The sequence below is a fragment of the Hypanus sabinus genome, chromosome 14, assembly GCF_030144855.1.
Source record: "Hypanus sabinus isolate sHypSab1 chromosome 14, sHypSab1.hap1, whole genome shotgun sequence".
NCBI classification, from domain to species: domain Eukaryota; kingdom Metazoa; phylum Chordata; class Chondrichthyes; order Myliobatiformes; family Dasyatidae; genus Hypanus; species Hypanus sabinus.
Genome location: NC_082719.1, coordinates 33,095,938 through 33,118,544, shown reverse-complemented (window position 1 = coordinate 33,118,544; position 22,607 = coordinate 33,095,938). Strand labels below are relative to the sequence as shown.

Here is a 22,607-nt window from a genome sequence, read left to right as displayed (position 1 = left end):
CGCAGCAGATTATAGCAATTACAGAAATTTCTCCCTGCTGTCAACAACGGGCAAAGTGCTTGCACATATCCTTATCAACCGACTCCTTCTGCCATCTGAAGAAATACTCTTGGAATCACAATGTGGTTTCCACTCATCTAGAGGAACTACAGACATGATCTTCACAGTGCACCAATTAAAGGGAAAATGCTGTGAGCAAAGATGACCCTTGTACTTGGTTTTCATAGGTCTGACAAAGATATTTCATACAGTAGACTTCCAAGCTCTCTGGCTTATGCTATTAAGTCATGGCTGTTCTAACAAGTACTTACAAATATTGAGGCATATGAGCCACATACAGTGGCCAGCAAAAGTTTGGGCACCCCTGGTCAAAATTGCTGTTACTGTGAATAGCTAAGCGAGTAAAACATGACTTGATTTCCAAAAGTCATAAAGTTAAAGAGGACACATTTCATTAATATTTTAAGCAGGATTACTTTTTTATTTCCATCTTTTACAGTTTCAAAATAACAAAAAAGGGCCTGAGGCAAATGTTTGGGCACCCTGAATGGTCAGAACTTAGTAATACCCCCTTTGGCAAGTATCACAGCTTGTAAACACTTTCTGTAGCCAGCTAAGAGTCTTTCAATTCTTGTTTGGGGGATTTTTGCCCATTCTTCCTTGCAAAAAGCTTCTAGTTCCGTGATATTATTGGGCCACCTTGCATGTACTGCTCTTTTGAGGTCTATCCACAGATTTTCGCTGATGTTTAGGTCGGGGGACTATGAGGGCCTTGACAAAACCTTCAGCTTGTGCCTCTTGAGGTAGTCCATTGTGGATTTTGAGGTATGTTTAGGATCATTATCCTGTTGTACAAGCCATCCTCTTTTCATTGCCAGCTTTTTTATAGATGGTATTGTAGCGGTGTGCTACATGCAGCGCTAAAATAACGACACGGAGTCGGTAAACTGCAGTTTAAAAAATAATTTTATTCGAACTTCGCGGCCACGCGTTAAAGCCTCCCTGATCCCGCCCTCCCCGGGCGTAGATGCTGTAGGGGGGCACGTATTCACAGTCCCGCGCGGGCTTTTCCCTTTGTTGGTGAAGCAGACCTGGCACCCTTTTGGGACTGGCCTTTATGCCGGCGCGCTGGCTATTTGTGAGCCGGTTCGAGTGCGCTAGGAAGTGGGTTGCCACATAACTCTTCCCCCCCCCACCCCCAGAACCGGCGATACACCCCCCAATGACCACAGTCTGGGCCGGACCTTGTTTGGGAAGTCGGCCTCTGCGCCGCGGTGCCGGAAACTCGACCGGTTGCGGCACGTCCACATGGGCCGGTTTGAGTCGGTCCACCGTGAAAACCTCCTCTCTCCCCCCAACGTCCAGCACGAACGTGGACCCATTGTTCCTGATCACCGTAAACGGCCCCTCGTAGGGCCGTTGCAGTGGTGGCCGATGCCCGCCCCTTCGTACAAACACAAACTTACAGTTCTGGAGGTCTTTGGGTATGCAGGTCGGGTTCTGCCCATGCTGCGAAGTGGGTATGGGGGCCAGGTTGCAGAGCCTCTCGCGTAGTCTGCCCAGGACTGCTGCGGGTTCTTCATCGTGCCCCCTTGGGGCTGGTATGAACTCCCTGGGGATGACCAGGGGTGCGCCGTACACCAACTCGGCCGACGAGGTGTGCAGATCGTCTTTGGGTGCTGTGCGGATGCCGAGTAGGACCCAGGGAAGCTCGTCCGCCCAGGTAGCTCCTCACAGGCGGGCCATGAGAGCCGACTTTAGGTGACGGTGGAAACGCTCCACTAGTCCGTTCGACTGTGGGTGGTAGGCAGTTTAGTGGTGCAGCTGTGTCCCCAAAAGGCTGGCCATAGCTGACCATAGGCTGGAGGTGAACTGGGCGCCTCTGTCGGAGGTAATGTGGGCCGGGACACCAAAGCGGGACACCCAGGTGGTGATCAGTGCCTGGGTGCAAGATTCGGAGGTGGTGTCGGTGAGCAGGATCGCCTCTGGCCATCTGGTGAACCGGTCCACGATAGTGAGGAGGTGCCGCGCTCCTCGCGACACTGGCAGGGGGCCCACGATATCCACATGAATGTGGTCGAAATGCCGGTGGGCGGGGTGGAACTGCTGCGGCTGAGCTTTGGTGTGCCACTGCACCTTGGCCGTCTGGCAGTGCATGCACATTCTGGCCCATTCACTTACCTGCTTGCTGAGTCCGTGCCAAACGAACCTGCTGGAGACCATCCGAATGGTTGTCCTGATGGAGGGGTGTGCTAAGTTATGAATGGAGTCGAAAACGCATTGCCGCCGGGTTGCCGGGACAACGGGACGGGGTTGGCTGGTGGTGACGTCACAGAGTAGGGTCCTCTCACCTGGGCCTACAGGGAGGTCCTGGAGCTGCAAACTAGAGACTGCGGATCTGTAACTAGGGATCTCCTCATCTGTCTGCTGCGCCTCTGCCAGCGCCTCAAAGTCTACCCCTTGGGAAAGGGCATTTATGTTAGGGCAAGAGAATGCGTCCGCCACGACATTGTCCTTACCTGAGACGTGCCGGACATCCGTTGTGTATTCAGAGATGTAGGACAGATGGCGCTACTGGTGACGACCAGGGATCGGACACCTTCGTGAACGTAAAGGTAAGCGGCTTGTTGTCCGTGAACGCGGTGAAGGGCCTACCTTCTAAGAAGCACCTGAAATACTGGATTGCCAGGTATAGCGCCAACAGTTCCCGGTCAAAAGCACTGTATTTGAGCTCGGGTGGCCGCAGGTGTTTGCTGAAAAATGCCAGGGGTTGCCAGCGACCCTCGATGAGTTGCTCCAGTACCCCACCAACTGCTGTGTTAGATGCGTCCACTGTGAGGCCGTAGGGTCGTCCATTCTGGGGTGCACTAGCATCGCGGCGTTTGCCAAGGCTTCTTTGGCCCAAATATCGTTTGGGCCGTCCCGGTCACCAATTGTAGCGGTGTGCTACACGCAGCGCTAAAATAACGACACAGAGTCGGTAAACTGCAGTTAAAAAAAAGATTTTATTCGAACTTCGCGGCCTCGCTTTAAAGCCTCCCTGATCCCGCCCTCCCCGGGCGCGGATGCTGTAGGGGGCATGTATTCACAGTCCTGTCCCGTGCGCGGATGCTGTAGGGGGCACGTATTCACAGTCCCGTGCGGGCTTTTCCATTTGTTGGTGAAGCAGACCCGGCGCCCCTTTGGGACTGGCCTTTATGCCGGCGCGCTGGCTATTTGTGAGCTGGTTCGAGTGCGCTAGGAAGTGGGTTGCCACAGTATAATGTTTACTTCTAGAATTTGTTGGTATTTAATTGAATCCATTCTTCCCTTTACCAGTGAAATGTTCCCTGCACCACTGGCTGCAAAACAAGCCCAAAGCATGATCGATCTACCCCCGTGCTTGACAGTTGAAGAGGTGTTCTTTTCATGAAATTCTGCACCCTTTTTTCTCCAAACATACCTTTGCTTATTGTGGCCAAAAAGTTCTATTTTAACTTCCTCAGTCCACAGGACTTGTTTCCAACATGTATCAGGCTTGTTTAGATGTTCCTTTGCAAACTTCTGATGCTGAAATTTGGCTACAATGAGCAAAGATATGTTTGGAGAAAATGGGTAAACAGTACCCTAAAAAATAGTAATCTTGCTTAAAATATTAATGAAATGTGTCATCTTTAACTTTATGCCTTTTGGAAATTAGGTCATCTTTTACTCGCTTAGCTATCCACAGTAACAGAAATTTTGAGCAGGGGTGCCCAAACTTTTGCATGCCACTGTATATACTGTGGCTAATATACATGATGGCACAGTGCTCAACAATAGTGGTGCTGAATCAGAACCTTTCACATTAGTCAAACAGGGCTGTATCTTGCACAATAGGTACACCTGGAGGAAACCTGTTTAAGAGGGAGCTGCATTACATGAGAGTGACCTCCGCTGTGCCTCAGAGAGCAAGCTGCAGCTGTGGAAGGAGAGAGTAGGCAACCAAACGACTCAACCACTAACCACTTACTCATATCCACACTGCACCAGAATATGTGGATTCCAGATTGGCCTCTGTAGTCACCTAGGACTCATCAATGGACAACCCTTTAGGAGAACAAGTGATCACACTACTACAACATGTTTGACCAATCTAATTGAGATTTTTGAGGAGATAACCAGGGAATTTGATGAAGGAAAGGTAATGGAAGTTGTCCACATGGACTTTAGCAGAACCTTTTACAAAGTCCTGCATGGGAGGCTGGTCAAGAAGGTTCAGTTGAATGCCATTCAGGATGCAGCAGTAAATTCGGTTTGACATGGGGTTAGTGGGAGGCCAAGGAGTGATAGTAGATGGTTGCCTCTGGAGACCTATGACTAGTGGTATGCCGCAGGGATTGGTGCTGGGTCCGTTGATGTTCTTCATTTATATCAATAATTTGGATCACGATGTGGTAAACTGGATAACACCATGATTGGGGCTGTAGTGGACTGCAAGGAAGGCTATCAAAGCTTGGAAAGGGATCTGGACCAGCAGGAAAAATGGGCTGAAAATGGCACATGGAATTTAATGCACACGTGTGAGGAGTTGAACTTTGATAAAACTAACCAGGGTAGGGCGCTGAGGAGTGCAGTAGAATTAAAAGATCTGGGAATATAGATCCGTAATTCTTTGAAAGTGACCCGCAGGTGGATAGTCATAAGGAGAGCTTTTAGCACGTTAGCCTTCATATGTTAGAATACTGACTACAGGAATTGGGATGTTGAAATTGTATAAGTTCCAAGTTAAAAGTAAATTTATTATCAAAGTACAGTTACTTCAACATATACAACCCTGAGATTCATTTTCTTGCGGGCATGCTCAATTAATCCAATGACCATAAGAACATCAAGAAAAGACCGCATCAATAGGGTGGACAACCAGTGTGCAAAAGATAACAAACTGTTCAGATACAAAAAGAAAGGAAAAAAGGAAATAATAATAATAATGATGATGATGATAATAATAATAATAATAATAATAATAATAATAATAATAATAATAATAATAATAATAATAATAATAATAATAATAATAATAATAATAATAATAATAATAATAATAATAATAATAATAATAATAATACTTAATAAATAAGGAATTAAATATTGGGAAAATGAGATGAAGAATCCTTGAAAGGGAGTCCATAGGTTTTGCGAACAGTTCAGTGATAAGGAAGTGAATTAAGTCCCTCTGGTTCAGGAACCTGATGGTTGAGGTGTAATAATTGTTCCTGAACCTGCTGGTGTGAGTTCTGAGGCTCCTGTATCACCTTCCTGATGGCAGCAGTGAGAAAGAAGCTTGACCTGGATGGTGGGGGTCCCTTATGCTGGATGCTGCTTTTCTGTGACAGTGCTCCATGTAGAGGCGCTCAGTGGTGTGGAGGGCTTTACTTGAGATGGACTGGGCCATATCCACTACTCTTTGCAGGATTTTCCATTCAAGGGCATTGGTGTTTCCATACCAGGCCATGATGCAACCAGTCAATAAACTCTCTACCACACATTTATAGAAGTTAGTCAAGGTTATAGATGTAATGCTGAATGTTTGCAAACTCCTAAGGAAGTAGAGGCTCTGCTGTGCTTTCTTCATAATTGCGTTTATGTGCTGGGCCCAGGACACGTCCTCTGAAGTGATAACTCTAAGGAATTTAAAGTTGCTGACCCTCTCCACCTCCAATCTCCTGATAATGACTCATGGACTTTCCATTTCCTCCTGAAGTCAATAATCTGGTCTTGGTCTTGCTGACTAATAATCTTGGTCTTGTTGACATTGAGTAGGTGGTATAAGACATTGGTGTGGCCAAATTTGGAGTATTGTGTGTAATTCTGTTCACCTGCCTACAGGAAAGATATCAATGAGATTGAAAGTGTACAGAGAAAATTTACAAGGATGTTTTTGGGACTTGAGGACCTAAGTTACAGGGAAAGATTTTAGTAGGAGTATAGGAGAATGAGGGGAGATTTGATAGAGGTAAGTTATGAAGGGTATAGATAGGGTAATTGCAAACAGGTTTTTCCCACTGATGTTAGGTGAGACTAGAACTAGGGGACATAGGTTAAAGGTGAAATGTGAAATATTTAAGGGGAACCCAAGGAGGAGCTTCTTCACTCAGAGTGTGGTGCAAATGTGGAATGAGCTGCCAGAGGAAGTGGTAGATGTGGGTTTGTTTGCAAACTGTAAGTGAAGTTTGATAGGTACATAGATGGGAGGGGTATGGAGGGCTAAAGTCCAGGTGTGGGTTGACGGAACTAGGAAGAATAACAGTTTGGTACAGATTAGATGGGCTAAAGGGCCTGTTTCTGTGCTTTAGATCTTTATGACCCTCCAACACTTGGGAACCATTGGATGCATTTCCAATTTTATCTGAAATTCAAGTTCCCAATAGGCAGAGCTTACTTGTTTGGGACCTATTTCATTGTATATGTTATTCTCCTGCTTCATTGGGGAAAAGCGAGATGAAATGTGGGGAACTGTTGACGTGTAAAGATGCAGAACTTGCTTTCCAGTTAGTAACATAAATGCTCATAGAACGTAGGTGGTGAATGTATTTATATTAGCCATTTAAGGTGAAGTCAGGTGGTTTGAAAAGTGCCTTTGAGATCCAGTGAAATCTTATTAAACCATGTTTGACATTGCACTCCATTAAAAGCTCCAGATTCTCACTTGCTTTAATTTTCAGATTTGTTAAATTGAAGAGAAGCTGCATTAATTTATAATTCTGGCTACAGAATAAGGAAAAAATCTTGCTGCACCTGTGGATAATAGCCTGCTGGAAAGGTGGAGACAAAGCTATTATACATGATGCATGTGTCAACATATTACACCCTATTCCCTTCAGATGTGTGAATTGCTTCATAAAGCAGGTTACCACTGCTCTAAGCCTCAAATATCCATTGTCAGCTTGTTACTGACTGTGAATGTAAAAGGTAATCTATATTATGCATTAATATTTCTGCTCTCATTCACAGTAATGTGCAAATAGCAATGTAAGAAAATGAAGTTTTGTAGTAACAGCTTTATTGCTTTCAGTCTGGCAAAATGCATTTCAATGTTTTGTATGTTTTATTCTGGTTGTAGTTAGGAAGTAAATTTCCATACTTGCTAATGAAAATATTAAGTATTTTGAAATTAAGTTAGAATTTTCCATACTAAATTTTTAATAATGTTACAATCATTATTAAAACATTTTTTTCAAATTTATTCCTGTTACTAATTTTACAATTGCAGCATGTGAAAGGTTGAACATAAAAATGGGAACTGGATAGTAAAGGACATCTATTGTATTTAGTTGTAAATATTTTCACTACTTGAAATATGTATATTTCATCATGTTATTCATGTATAAAAAACTATCAGTTTGGATATTGATCAGATTATGCCTTGTCCTTGCATTTTAGATCTGGGTCATGTCCAGCCTAGACTTAAAATAGTGAAAACCTTCCAAATTTCTGCCTAGATTCTCATGAGCCCGCAGCACACAATTGCCCCTCATTCAACGCTAACTGGCTTAGTGGCATTAAAATCCAAATACAAACTACTGTATTTTCATAGTACTGCAACTGAAAATTGATTTAATTTCATGAGGTGACATGAGTCCCAATGAAGAGTCTTGGGACAAAATGTTGACTGTTTACTCTTTTCCTGGCCTGCTGAGTTCCTCCAGCATTTTGTATGTGTTGCTTTGGATTTCCTCATCTGCAGATCTTCTCATGTTTGTAGTAGAGATAACTGCACTATTTTATGTTTCTGGATTATTTACAACAGGCACTTCAAAGCATTAGAAGGAAACTATTACCAAATCATCCAAATTCATTGTCAGGATTAGTGAACAAACCTGTGTCCTTTCCTCGGGCATTGGTTACACTTAGTTAACTACATTAGGCAAACCATATCATTCGCATGTCTGCAATGGGACTCCTATATAGAAACTGAGATCAAATGATAATCATGGAAAAATGATTGGATGGATATAAGAAAAGCTTCCTTCAAAAAAATTCAACATCCCCACTGTTTTCCAGGCATCTCAGGCTCAACACTACTCAAGGTGATGGAGGAACATTCAGGATTGTATTGAGACCAAGCAAGATCAAGGAGCTGATTATTTACTTCATGAGGAGGAATACCAGAAATCCTCGAACTAGTCCTCTTTGGGAGTTCAGAGGTAGAAAGGGTCAGCAACCTTGAATTCCTTGGAGTTATCATTCCAGAGGATCTGTATTCAGCCCAGTATGTAAATACAATTATGAAGAAAGCACAGCCACATAAAAGTTTGCAAGGATTCAGCATGACATCTAAAACTTCGACAAACTTCTATAGATGTGTGGAGGAGAGTATATTGACTGGCTGTATCACAGCCTGACATGGAAACGCCAATGCCCTTGAACAGAAAATTCTTGCAAAATGTAGTGGATATGACCCAGTTTATCATAGGTAAAACCCTCCCCACCATTGAGCACACCTACATGGAGTGCTATTGCAGGAAAGCAGCATCCATCATCAGAGGGTCAGACAGGCGATTCTATGGATGCAGGAAAGAAACTCGGATGGTAGTTTGCTTCCCAGGTGCCAGGGTCTGGGATGTTTCAGATCACGCCCAAGATACCCTGCAGTGGGAGGGAGAACAGCCAGAGGTTGTACATATTGGTACCAATGACATAGGTAGGAAAAGGGAAGAGGTCCTGAAAACAGACTACAGGGAGTTAGGAAGGAAAATGAGAAGCAGGACTGCAAAGGTAGTAATCTCGGGATTACTGCCTGTGCCATGTGACAGTGAGTATAGGAATAGAATGAGGTGGAGGATAAATGTGTGGCTGAGGGATTGGAGCAGGGGCCAGGGATTCAGATTTCTGGATCATTGGGACCTCTTTTGGGGCAGGTGTGACCTTGTCAAAAAGGACGGGTTGCACTTGAATCCCAGTGGGACCAATATCCTGGCAGGAAGGTTTGCTAAGGCTACTGGGGAGAGTTTAAACTAGAATTTTTGTGGGGTACGAACCGAACTGAAGAGACTGGGGAAGGGGCGGTTGGCTCACAAATAGAGAAAGCTTGGAGACAGTGTGTGAGGGAGGATAGGCAGGTGATAGAAAATGGACGCGCTCAGACCGAAGGTTTGAGATGCGTCTATTTTAACGCAAGGAGTATTGTGAACAAAGCGGAGGAGCTTAGAGCGTGGATCAGTACTTGGAGCTATGATGTGGTGGCCATTACAAAGACTTGGATGGCTCAGGGACAGGAATGATTACGTCAAGTGCCGGGTTTTAGATGTTTCAGAAAGGACAGGGAGGGAGGCAAAAGAGGTGGGAGAGTAGCACTGTTGATCAGAGGTAGTGTCATAGCTGCAGAAAAGGTGGACGCCATGGAGGGATTGTCTACAGAGTCTCTCTGGCTGGAGGTTAGGAACAGGAAGGGGTCAATAACTTTACTGGTTTTTTATAGGCCGCCCAAAAGTAACAGGGATATTGAGGAGCAGATAGGGAAACAGATCCTGGAGAGGTATAATAATAGCAGAGTTGTCGTGATGGTGGATTTTAATTTCCCAAATATCGTTTGGCATCTCCCTAGAGCAAGGGGTTTAGATGGGATGGAGTTTGTTAGATGTATTCAGGAAGGTTTTTTGACACAGTATATAGATAAGCTACAAAGGGAGAGACTATACTTGATTCAGTATTGGGAAATGAACCTGGTCAGGTGTCAGATCTCACAGTGGGAGAGCATTTTGGAGATAGTGATCATATTTCTATCTCCTTTATAATAGAATTGGAGAGAGATAATAACAGACAAGTTAGAGAAGCGTTTATTTTGGAGTAAGGTGAATTATGAGGCTATCAGGCAGGAAATTGGAAGTTCAAATTGGGAACAGATGTTCTCAGGGAAAAGTATGGAAGAGATGTGGCAAATGTGGATATTTGTGTGGAGTTCTGCACAGGTACGTTCCAGTGAGACGGAAGTTATGGTAGGGTACGGGAACCATGGCATACAAAGGCTGTAATAAATCTAGTCAAGAAGAAAAGAAAAGCTTACAAAAGATTCAGAGAGCTAGGTAATGTTAGAGATCTGGAAGGTTATAAGGCTAACAGGAAGGAGCTTAAGAAGGAAATTAGGAGAGCCAGAAGGGGCCATGAGAAGGCCTTGGCAGGCAGGATTAAGGAAAACCCCTAAGGCATTCTACAAGTATGTGAAGAGCAAGAGGATAAGTCGTGAAAGAATAGGGCCTATCAAGTGTGACAGTGCGAAAGTGTGTATGGAACCAGAGGAAATAGCAGAGGTGCTTAATGAATACTTTACTTCAGTATTCACTATGGAAAAGGATCTTGGTGATTGTTGTGATGACTTGCAGTGGACTGAAAAGCTTGTGCATGTAGGTATTAAGAAAGAGGATGTGCTGGAGCTTTTGGAAAGCATTAAGTTTGGTAAGTCGTCAGGACTGGATGAGATGTACCCCAGGCTACTGTGGGAGGTGAGGGAGGAAATTGCTGAGCCTCTGGCAATGATCTTTGCATCATCAGTGGGGTCAGGAGAGGTTCCGGAGGATTGGAGGGTTGCGGATGTTGTTCCTTTATTCAAGAAAGGGAGTAGATATAGCCCAGGAAATTATAGACCAATGAGTCTTACTTCAGTGGTTGGTAAGTTGATGGAGAAGATCCTGAGAACAGGATTTATGAACATTTAGAGAGGTATAATATGATTAGGAATAGTCTGCATGACTTTGTCAAGGGCAGGTCATGCCTTATGAGCCTGATTGAATTTTTTGAGGTTGTGACTAAACACATTGATGAAGGAAAAACAGTAGCTGTAGTGTATATGGATTTCAGCAAAGCATTTGATAGGGTATCCCATGCAAGGCTTATTGAGAAAGTAAGGAGGCATGGGATCCAAGGGGACATTGCTTTGTGGACATAGAGCTGGCTTGCCCACAGAAGGCAAAGAGTGGTTGTAGATGGGTCATATTCTGCATGGAGGTCGATGACCAGTGGTGTGACTCAGGAATCTGTTCTGGGACCCTTACTTTTTGTGATTTTTATAAATGACCTGGATGAGGAAGTGGAAGGATGGGTCAGTAAGTTTGCTGATGACGCAAAGGTTGGAGGTGTTGTGGTTAGTGTGGAGGGCTGTCAGAGGTTACAGCAGAACATTGATAGGATGCAAAACTGGGCTGAGAAGTGACAGATGGAGTTCAGCCACTACTAAAATGAAGTGGTTCATTTTAGTAGGTCAAATATGATGACAGAATATAATATTAATGGTAAGACTGTTGGCAGTGTGGAGGGTCAGAGGGATCTTGGTGTCCATGTCCATAGGACGCTCAAAGCAGCTGTGCAGGTTGACTCTGTGGTTAAGAAGGCATATGGTGCATTGGCCTTCATCAATCATGGAATTGGATTTAGGAGCCGAGACGTAATGTTGCAGCTGTATAGGACCCTGGTCAGACCCCACTTGGAATATTGTGCTCTGTTCTGGTTGCATCACTATAGGAAGGATGTGAAATCCATTAAAAGGGTGCAGAGGATATTTGCAAAGATGTTGCCTAGATTGGGGAGCATGCCTTATGAGAATAGGTTGAGTGAACTTGGCCTTTTCTCCTTGGAGTGACGGAGGATGAGAGGGGACGTGATAGAGGTGTATAAGATGATGAGAGGCATTGATTGTATGGATAATCAGAGGCTTTTTCCCAGGGCTGAAATGGTTGCACGTGAGGACACAGGTTTAAGCTGCTGGGGAGTAGGTGCAGAGGAGATGTCAGGGGTAAGTTTTCTACGCAGAGACTGGTGGGTGCATGGAATGAGCTGCCGGCAACGGTGGTGGAGGTGGTGGATACAATATGGTCTTTTAAGAGACTTTTGGATAGGTACATGGAGCTTAGAAAAATAGAGGGCTATGGGTAAGCCTTGTAATTTCTAAGGTAAGGACATATTTGGCACAACTTAGTGGGCTGTAGTTTTCTGTGTTTCTATGTTAGAGACCCCTACAACCCAGGCCATGGTCTTTTCTCATAGCTGCCATCAGGAAGAAGGCACAGGAGCCTCAGGACTCACACCGCCAGATTCAAGAACAGTTATTACCCCTGAATCATCAGACTCTTGAACCTGTAGGGATAACTTCATTCAGCCTTACTTGCCCCATCACTGAACTGTTCCCACAACCTATGGATTCACTTTCAAAGACTCTTCATCTCATGTTCTCAATATTTATTATTTGTTTATTGTTATTTCTTTTTTCCTTTAGTATTTGAAGTGTCTTGTCTTTTGCACGTTGGTTGCAAGGTGTGGTGATTCTGTTATGGTTCTTGGATTTACCTGCAAGAAAATGAATCTCAGGATTGTATATGGTGAGAAATGTACTTTAATAATAAATTTACTTTGAACTTTGAGGCTTAAGTTTACATATCAGCAGCAGCCAGAAGCCATGTGTATGTAAGCAGATGGAAGGAACACACCTTCTCTCAAAACAGTTACCAATCTGCCCTACAAGGTAATTCCTTGATCAGCTGTGGAGCAGTCTGTAGTTCCCACATTGGTCTTACGAGCCACTTCAGAACCCAGAAAAACAGTGGAATCAGTCAGTCTCAGTCTCAAAGGACTGCAGAAGAAGAATGGGGGAAATGGTAGAATATTATAAATCATGTAATTGCATGGCATTTAGAAAATATCAACAGGATTAAACAAAGTCAAACTAGATAATATAACCAATAGGCTAGAAAAAAAGATGAATCAGTGGATGTGAAGGGCTTTGATATAGTCCATTGTGAGGGATCAGCATGGGCTTGTGGGGTAATTTATAAGCCTGTATTAAAAATCAGATGACAAAGAAGTAGTAGGCAGTGATTTGTGTGGCACCAAATGGATTGGTGCTTGAGGCCCCACATAATATATCCATGACTTGGATGAGGGGAACAGATGTAATATTTCTAAGTTTGCCAACAGTACAAAGCTGAAAGAGATTGTAAGCTGTGAGGAGGATAAAAAGGTTCAAGGTACTTCAGACACTTTGATTCAGTGGGAAACTAACTGGCAAATGCAGTGTAATATGAATAAATGAAATTATCCAATTCTGTACAGATAACTGAAAGGAGGAATACTGTTTAAATGCTGATTGATTGGAAACTGTTCATGCAAGTAGACCTAGGTGTCTTTGTATGCTAGTCACTGAAAGTAAACAAGCGGGTGCATAAAGCAATTTGTTGTAAGAGGTATTAAGAACAGAAACAAGGATCTCTTACCACAGTTATACATGGCATTAGTGTTACTTTATCTGGAATGTTGTGTGTAGTTTTGATCTTCTTGCCTCAGAAAAGATACTCTTGCTGTAAAGAGAGTTTAGTAATGGTTCATTAATCCATTTCTGGGATGTGTGATTGCTATCCAAGAGGGTTTAGAGGTATGAAAGTAGATCTCATTGAAACATAGAGTCTTTGTTAGGACTCTGGATGAAGGAAGCATGTTTTCCCTGATTTAGGAGTGTAACACCAGGAGTCACAATCTGAGGATACAGAGTGAGACATTTAAGATAGATCAGGAGAAATCTCTCCACTCAGAGTGATGAATCTGTAGCAATCTAACACAGAAGCCAAGTTATTGACTATATTTTAAAAGGACACAGTGGTTTCTCTAGGAGATTTCTAGATATAAAAAAATTAACAGTAGGGAAAGGGTGTGAATATGATATTGAGATAGAAGATCAGCTATGATCACTTGGGATGGTGGAATGCTATGGGAGGAAGATATTTTTGCAGCTGTTTAGCACTTCTGACTAATGACAAAATTCTATAACATGATATTTCTGCCTATACTTTGTTGAAAGCTTAAACAGCAATTGCATTTATTTCCAATATGGATAAGCTAAGGTAGAAAACAATAGTATAGTTTCAGTACATGAAACCTTAGAGCTCTTGCAGGTTCACTATTACAGGGGATCAAGTCTTGTTCATTATACATTTGACTTTTAGGAACTAGAGTGTGCCAGAAATTGTGCCATTGCTTGAAATTAAGTATTATTTTTCTGAATTTACGGTTGTAGATATTTGAGTTACATACTTAAGTGGTATGATTATATTTGTTACTTATTTCCAGAGTTCTTTTAATTTTCATTTGTCTCAGGGAATTGCAGAACTATTTTCTTCACAGTATTTTGGACATGATATTTGTAAAATATGATCCAGTGCAGCTTGTTTCTATTTTTGATAGTACTCTAGAATAATTTGTTTTTACAAACTTTTTTTTTAATGAAAGTAAGATCAAATTTCTTTCTGGTATCTTTCCCTCTCCTTTCCAGCCCCAAAGAAGGGTCCCAACCTGAAAGGTCCACTGTTTCTTCCTCTCCGTAGATACTGCTTGACCTGCTGTTCCTCCAGCATTTTGTGTATGTGAGATTATATACCTGAATGAGTAATTGAGCCCACGTGTGAGACTAGCTGAAAACAGGTATATAGAGTTCAGTCATATGCCACAAAATAATCTCATTTGCTGTCTTTTCCTTAAAAATGACTGAAAATGCCTTTATAATAGCAGAGGAAAAGATTGAAGGAAGAGGTGAGTGATGAGTTGGTTGGGAGTTTGTTAGTGGAAAATGTAGATGTCAACTGTTAACATTTAAGATGAACTGAATTTTGTTTTACTTGCAGATGCCCTCCTTATTTGCAGGTGAGAATTAAAAAAATACAATTAAGTTTTAATGGGAATTACTTATTTCCATCAATGCTTGAGAAATAGAGATAGCTCTATACAGCAGGTCTGAAGCTTCTAAATATCTGATGGTATTGGGCTTGCTGACTGCAAAGTTCTGAACTCAGATGAAGACCTTAAGTCCTACCAGATATAAATAACCACACGTGCTCACAGTAAAATAAGATTATACTGTAACTGTCCAGTCTTCAAAGACTAGATTACTTCCCTGTTTATTCTCATGGTGTGTTTAGTTGCCAGTACCCAGTATTCGAATCGTGGGACCCCTCTCCCTACCAAGGAGAAGGTACTTCCAGCTGATCAAATAGATTAAATCACAGCTTAATTATTTACAGTAATACATGTTTAAATCAAAACAAAATTTCTAAAACACATTTAAAACTCAGAGGATTTCCATCTTAAGCATTTACAAATTGCAATTAATTTTCAAAACACAAACCATTTCATAAACAAAAAGTACAAAGCATAAAGGATTAAGCACTTAGCATATCCAAAACATAGGTACAATTCCTATAAACAAAAAAGACATACCACAGTGCAGGCAATCTAATAGTCTGTTGCAGAAACCGTAGGTAGAGAAATGGATTGTAGTTCACCCCAGTTTCTTCCATGTATCTTCTTTACTCCATTGCTAATAACCCTGAACTGCTCTTTAATTTTATACTCTTTCTCTACCACTTGATGACTTAACATACATATGATATTTCCTCAGATGTACTTCCAAGTACATAAAACTCCCAACTATAAGCACATCAGTTATTGCCATGTTAAATAATATTACTCAGCTGATCTGTAAGCTTCCTTAAACTAAACAACTTAAGAGTCAGCTTGTCTGTTTGAAATAGCCCAGATTAAACATCTCATTGTGTTATACTACATCTTGAGCAGTAATAAAGCAGGTGCAGTGACTACGTTTGTGGTCTGTTAGCTGCTCTATAGACAATAATTTGTTTTAACTTCAACCTGATTACTGCTTTCCACTTACACACTAAGAACTGAAGATTGACTTCCTTTTATGAGCAGAAACTAAACAAACAATTAGAAGTTTACATGCAGTTGTTTCTGATCTTACAAGTGGCAGATACTGTATTTAGAAAACAAAGTCAGCAAACATGAGCAAGAGGCCTGCTGGCCTAGGACAATGAAAATCTAGCACAAGTTTATACTCTGGATTGCAAAGTACTTCTTTAAAAATGAATTGGAAATAATCAATTTAAATCTTATGAAACAGATCTAAGTTGTGTGCTTTTCTTCAGGACATTTGGGACTACTCATTATATCTGTGATTAAACTACTGGACTACAAGATGGGTATTTCAGTAAAACTGATTTATGAGTGACTCTCAATGATGTAATGTATAGGATTGTGTGCTGCAAGGGTGTTTATTATCTTGTGGTAGCTGCACCAGTCTGTAATTAGCACCAGTATAGTGCTGAGCACCATATTAGTGACTTGGGAATAAAGGTCAATCAAAAAAGAGGCTTGACCATAAATGGACAGAAAGCAAAACACCGTTGCCTTTTGAAGGTGAAGTGTCATATTGCAGTATATCAGAAACAGGTTTATGCATATTAACCTAATAAAATACATTTTTGTTTGATTATTTAAATGATAAAATGCATTTAGTTCCAATTATATTGTATTTGAATTTACAGTGTAAGTATTAATTTTGTTGCTTTGTAGTGATTAAAATAACCTGATTATGTATTTATTGTGAAGGAAGGTTTGATTAAATATTTGTAAAGGCACATTGACATATATATTTCTAGATGGTTAAGGTAATAAGCAGAAAAATGTAAAGATGCTGCTACCATTTTAGCTGCAGATGAACTCATGACTGGTCAATTAGATATTAAATTTCAAAGCCTCCTGGAGTTTGCAATCTCAGTGGCAGATCAGAGAAAGACTTTTAGTCACATGCAAACATCATGCTTATAAATATCTTGAACCAGTCTAAAATAAATCTCAGCTATAGTTTATTTTAGTGCCTTGCACTGTAATGATGTCAGTGACCTTGGAGAAATTACCATGTGATCATTTCCATTCATATTTTACCAAATGATTTCCAAATCGGGATGTAATTGCTCATTGCATACTTTGCATTCCAGGTGTGACCACGAGGAGTCTTCCAGCACCCCTAAATTTGATCTTTTGGTTATTTCACGTTAAGACATGATGCAGTTATTGATGTTTTGTGTCCTCAGTGCAATGACTGAGTTGTGTAGGTCTAAAAAAAATCTGGAACTGTGCCCAGCACTCACTTTGTAACTGTATATCAGGAAGCATGAGGCAATTTGAGGTTTTGACCTGGAAAATCAAAGACACATTTCAGCTGAGAAGTTAATTCAAAATATAGAATTTATAGGTACAAGGTCACAGTGCTACATATTGTCGTACAATGCTCTATATTAAGCGATCAGATATTGGAAGATCTCTAAAGTACTCTGAAGGAACATGTGAAGGACTTTCATTTCTATTCAACAGAAGGAAAGCCACAATTTACCATGTAGTTCTCAATAAATATATAATAATGAACCATTAGGATCTTGAATATTAAAATCAATGAGGATCAATTACATGGTGTCCTATGATAGATCTTCACTCTATATCTCAATGCTGAATTGTACAAAAGACAGTTGATATTTTTTTTTGAAAGTGCCACTAGGAAACTAATTAACAAAGTTATTGTAATTTCAGACTCAAAGTATGTTACAATAATTTTCTTGTGCCAAATAACACAATCATTTTATATTCCTGATTGGTTTGATTAATGTCCTTTGAGCTGCTTCTGTAGCAACACAGCTAATTATGAATAATGCTGTGGCAAATCCCAGTGCTGATAAATGAAAGGTAAAATAGCCATTTTCATTTTTACACATGCAGTCTGTCCTGTCATTCCTAGGACATGAATAGAAACTATCAATTAAGCCATGTAACTAAATAATTCCCACATTTAATGTTGCACTTGGACACGTGTTTAAGGAAATGCAGCGGCTACACTAATGATTATAATTATAATAATGAATAAAATTGCAAGTAAATTATTATTTAAAAGGCAGTGAATGTCCCCGAAGGCATTTCACAGAACTTCTCAGGCTGATATACAGCTTTCCTAGACACTTTACTTTGGAACCAACTTCCACTGTTCATGCATTGGTGAAAATTTAGCAACTCTGTGTGTTGGAAAAAAAGATGTCATTACAACTATATCAGTCCAAAAAATTTATAAAATATGAACTTTCACATACTCTAGCCCAAAGTTTTTTTCCTCAGTATTTTTATCCTAAGATTTAAAGATTTTTCAACAGTGCTCTGACCTATGTACAGTGGCAAATCATCAGCATGCAACAATCTATTCGGCAGTATCCAAATGGTGCAGATCTATTGTCAGCCAGTAGGGAGCAATCACAACCTGTTAGCTGTTTATTATGAGGGATCCCAGTCTAAGGTACCAAACCATTGTTTAAAAATGTAGAAAATATTATGAATAAACAGTGAGACAATTGGCACAAGATGGTGGAAGTGCTAATGTTTTAGCTAGACAAAAATAACAACACTTTGCTCTGTTCTAGACATTTAATGATAAATCTTCAGCAGTTTTAAATTTGTATTTATTGCAAAATTCCATTATTTAGGTTACTTTTATTATATTACTGTGATTAACATCAACCATCCATAAATATATGGGAAAAAAATTGTTCATTTTCCATGTAATTTCTCTGTTTCAGCAAAATATAGAAGCTGCTAAGAAATTTATAGGGTCATATGCTACCTCCAGGAAGCTATTGAGTTGATGTTTCATTTAGGACATGAGTACCTATTGTAGACTGATGTACCACTCTGGTTATGTTGACTCTCAACTTCTGCATTCCCCAAACCAGAAAAGCTTTTCAGGCTTGAATATAAATTGCATTGTTCATTACAATATGTTCTGCAATAATTTTTCAGAAAATTTTAATGAGAATTAAAAAGGTGATAAATTCTAATTTCCAGTCTCGGCTTCCTGAAGACAGCCATATTTCTTCATTAAATTGTTCAGTACTTCACCACTTTTATTAAGATATGTAATCGTATTTCATTTCATTTGAATACTGATACCACTGCTCCTGTGACGTGTTAATAATCAGCTTCTCCCTTGGATTGCCCCAGCAAATGAGAGTAATATTTGTGTGGATGATGATTAATTTGTGTAGCTGCAGGGGTAACCTGTACAATTCAAGTATGCAACACCAGGCACCACCTAAGAATTATGGTTTATTCTTTTTTATGTTACCATGGATCAACTGGCCACTGTTTCTGATTCAGTAGAAGGTGCTTATTATGAACTTAATTATTTTGTGAATGAGAGGCTGGATAACTCACAAGAAATTGATGAGTACATTGAGCAGGATTCCCAAAAATCACCTTGCAGAACTCACATTGTAAGGGGAATGCTAATAGTTACAGCTGGGAAAACACCCCCCAGAAGTAAATCTGATGGTGAAGTGTTTAATGAAGAGAAACTATTTCTACTGATAGAAAGAATTGTAGGCACAAGACACAGATTTACGGTATGTGGCAAAAGAATAGTTGCAACAGTAAGAAAGTATGCAAATATTTTTATGACTTGGAATGCATAACCTGAAAGTGTGAATCACTAATAACTTTAAAAGGGGATTGAGCAAATTTTTGAAGTGAAAACATTTTGCTGGATTTTCGTAGAAAGAGCAAGGGTGTTGTTGTAATCGGACAACTTTTCAAAAGAGCTGTCAGCAGTATGATGGCTGAATGACTGCCTTGTCTTGCATTGTTCAAAAAATTCTACAACACAAATAAGTTATTGTGTTGGTGCAAGTCTTGTGTGAGCAATTTGGGAAAAATAGGTATTAACTGGAATAGTTTATACCCAAGTGTATGATGAATTTTGATTAGTTTATTTGACGATATTGAAAATGTAATTGTGGAGTTTTGAAATGAAGTTATATCCCAGCAATTGTAGAGCAGAGAAATAAGTGGGAGAGAGAATTCTTGTGAGTTCTGTAGGTTGTTGTTAATGACTCTGCCAGTGATCTAACTTAGAGTAGCTTGAGAGCATAGTCTTATAATAACAGTTCTAGTTACATCATTAAATAGTTAATGAGATTACAGCAGTACAATGCCCCTTATATTGATATGGTCAACATTTTCTTTTGCCTCTGTCAGTGAACTGGAAAGCTGAAAGGCTTTCAATCTTCCTTGGGTGAAGAAGATTGGCTTTCTTTTTTTAACATTCTGTTGCAGGCTGTGAAAACATCACTGGTAAATATTAATGTTCTCTTACTTTCTCCAACAGCCATTTAATAATTAGAAATTCATCCTGATGAATGTGGCCTGAATGCACTTCCACTTTAAGGTGTGCTGGCAGTCTTGAAATCCATTAGACCTGGAGCCAGAGAGTGGTATGATGATTGCTAGCTGCACACCTGCAGGATTATAATCAGCGGCACTGTCTGAACCCACACTATCAGGTGCAGGCAAAATGTGCAGTGCTACTGTGCATTTTCCTCCTTTATCACTCCAAATGCTGCATTCATTTATTGATCTTATCTCTTATACGTATGACTTATCTGATGTTGCGTAAAATGGAAAAGAAATATTCATGGGTATGACTGAAATTAAGGGCCAATGTCATGTTTAACTTTGGTTATTGATGCATGGTACAGAGTAATGTGTAGCAATGTTTAGATTTAAATACACAGTGCTCATGATACCATCAGTCAGGAGCTCTTTTGATAGAGAGAATGGAATAGAATTGTGTGATGTTTGCATAAGCTCAGTCATGTGCATATTAAGTGGGGAGATATTTTCCGTTATGTTTTAAGTATATTATGTTTGTTGTTGCTTAGTTATTAGTTATGTAAATGTTTTGGTAGGTCATATTTGTAGGGCAACTTTCTATGCTGTAAAGTTTATATACTGCTTGAAGATAGACATGGACATCTCATTGCCATGTCTGTAACGGTCTCAGGCTGAGGGTGACAGCAATTAGCTTTTTATTTTTAATCTGCCAATGGCTAATGGAAAAGTAATTCTGAACATGTCGGTTTGGATTTCTTCTCAGCACTGGGGCATGATCTGCTATGGCTTTGATCCTTCCTTAATCCCAATCATGTTTTTGGACTGGGTGTCTTTGGCATACAGAAGAGGTTTCTGGAGGGATATCTCTGCCAAAAGAATGTGTCACTGTGACTGGAGGAAATTCTACCAGGACTGTTGCAGGTTTTGGCTGAGACTGGTCCCTAAAAAGATTATTACTAGGAGTGGATCAGAAGGGTATTTAGATGTCACCTGTTACTTTCTCTTGCCTCTGAGTCAAATGATTAGAATTTGAAGAAGCTTCGTCACAAAATCTAGGACAGTGCCACTGCTGTACTGAAATACTGCTGAGTATTAGAGGTACTATCTGTTGGATGAGACATTACACTAAGACGATATATGCTCTCTACTTATGCTACCATCAGAGATGAAGTACAGGGGCTTGAAGACACATACTCAACATTTTTGGAACAGCTTTTCTCATCCACCGTCAGCTTTCTGAATGGACAATGAATCAACCCATAGTCACTGTCTCACTATTTTTGCTCTCTTTTTGCATTACTTAATTAATTTAATATTTAACTCATATTTCTTATTGTATTATATTACAAATTATGGTCATTAGATTATGTTTCCTATACTAAAATTGTAGTAATTTATAGTTTTTTAAATGTATTGTACTGTACTGCAGCTGCAAAGCAGCAAATTTATACAGTGATATTAATTCTGATTCTGTTGCTGACACCATCCTTTTGGATCCTGTTTCACAATTACCTTGAAATCTAACCAATAATTATTACTTAACAAATATATATACATGGATTCCAGTTATTTAGGACACATTGGGACCAGTACATTTTGGCTCAATTAAGCAGCTGCACCAATTAGCTGAAGTTTCATGGAAATAGTTAAACAGACAAACTACTGTTTAACTGAGTAAAAAAAATGTATTCACCTGAAATACAGAACAAATTAAAACACTACCAATATTATTACAGCGCTATAAAAACTGTATATTAGTTCCTAATCTCAATCAACCTCTTGCTTAATGTCAGCAAGACCAAGGAGCTGATTATTGACTTTAGGAGGAGAAAAGTGGAGGTCTGTGGCCCAGTTGTCATCAGGGGATCAGAGATGGAGGGTGTCAGCAATTTTAAGTTCCTTAGTGTTATCACTTCAGAAGATCTGTCCTGGGCCCAACACACAAATACAGTTACCAAGGAAGCACAACAGTGCCTTTATTTCCTTAGAAATTTTCAAAGATTCGGTATGTCATCAAATTCTTTGACGAACTTCTATAGATGTGTGGTGGAGATTTTATTGACTGGTTGCATCATAGCCTGGTATGGAAACACCAATGTCCTTGAAAGCAATGTCCTGCAAAAAGTAGTGGATACGGCCCAGTCCATCATACGTAAAGCTGTCCTCATCATTGGGGCATATCTACACAGAGCACTGCTGCAGAAAATCATGAACATCCATCATCAAGGACTCCCACCACTCAGGTCATGCTTTCTTTTTGCTGTTTCCATCAGAAAGAAGGTACAGCAGCCTGAAAGTCAGGCTCTGAAACAGTTATTACACTGTAACCATTGGTCTGTGGAGCCACTCGCATCACTGAACTGTTCCCACAACCTAAGGACTCTTCATCTCCTGTTTTTGATTTTATTGCTTATTTATTATTATTAATTTTTTATCCTTTGTATTTTGCAGTTTGTTGACCTTCGCACATTGGTTGTTTGTCCATAATGTTAGGTGTGGTCTTTCATTGATTTGTTGTGTTTCTTGGATTTACTATGTAGGCCCACAAGAAAAAGTATCTCGGGGTTGTATATGGCAGCATATACTGTATGTACTTAGATAATAAATTT

General features: G+C 40.3%; 1 protein-coding gene across 2 annotated transcripts in view; it reads left to right on the top strand.

The window, feature by feature from the left end:
- The window catches only part of ppargc1a (peroxisome proliferator-activated receptor gamma, coactivator 1 alpha), a 589,189-nt gene that overhangs the window by 153,001 nt on the left and 413,581 nt on the right, over window positions 1–22,607 (top strand). The window contains exon 1 of one of the 2 annotated variants that reach the window (XM_059988957.1): window positions 12,311–12,329. The exons of the other annotated variant lie outside the window; for it this stretch is intronic. Within the exon in view, the coding sequence (XP_059844940.1) occupies window positions 12,327–12,329 (3 nt within the window). The 5' untranslated portion in view covers window positions 12,311–12,326. Of the gene's footprint in view, window positions 1–12,310; window positions 12,330–22,607 lie in introns of those variants that run through there. 2 annotated transcript variants of the gene reach the window in all.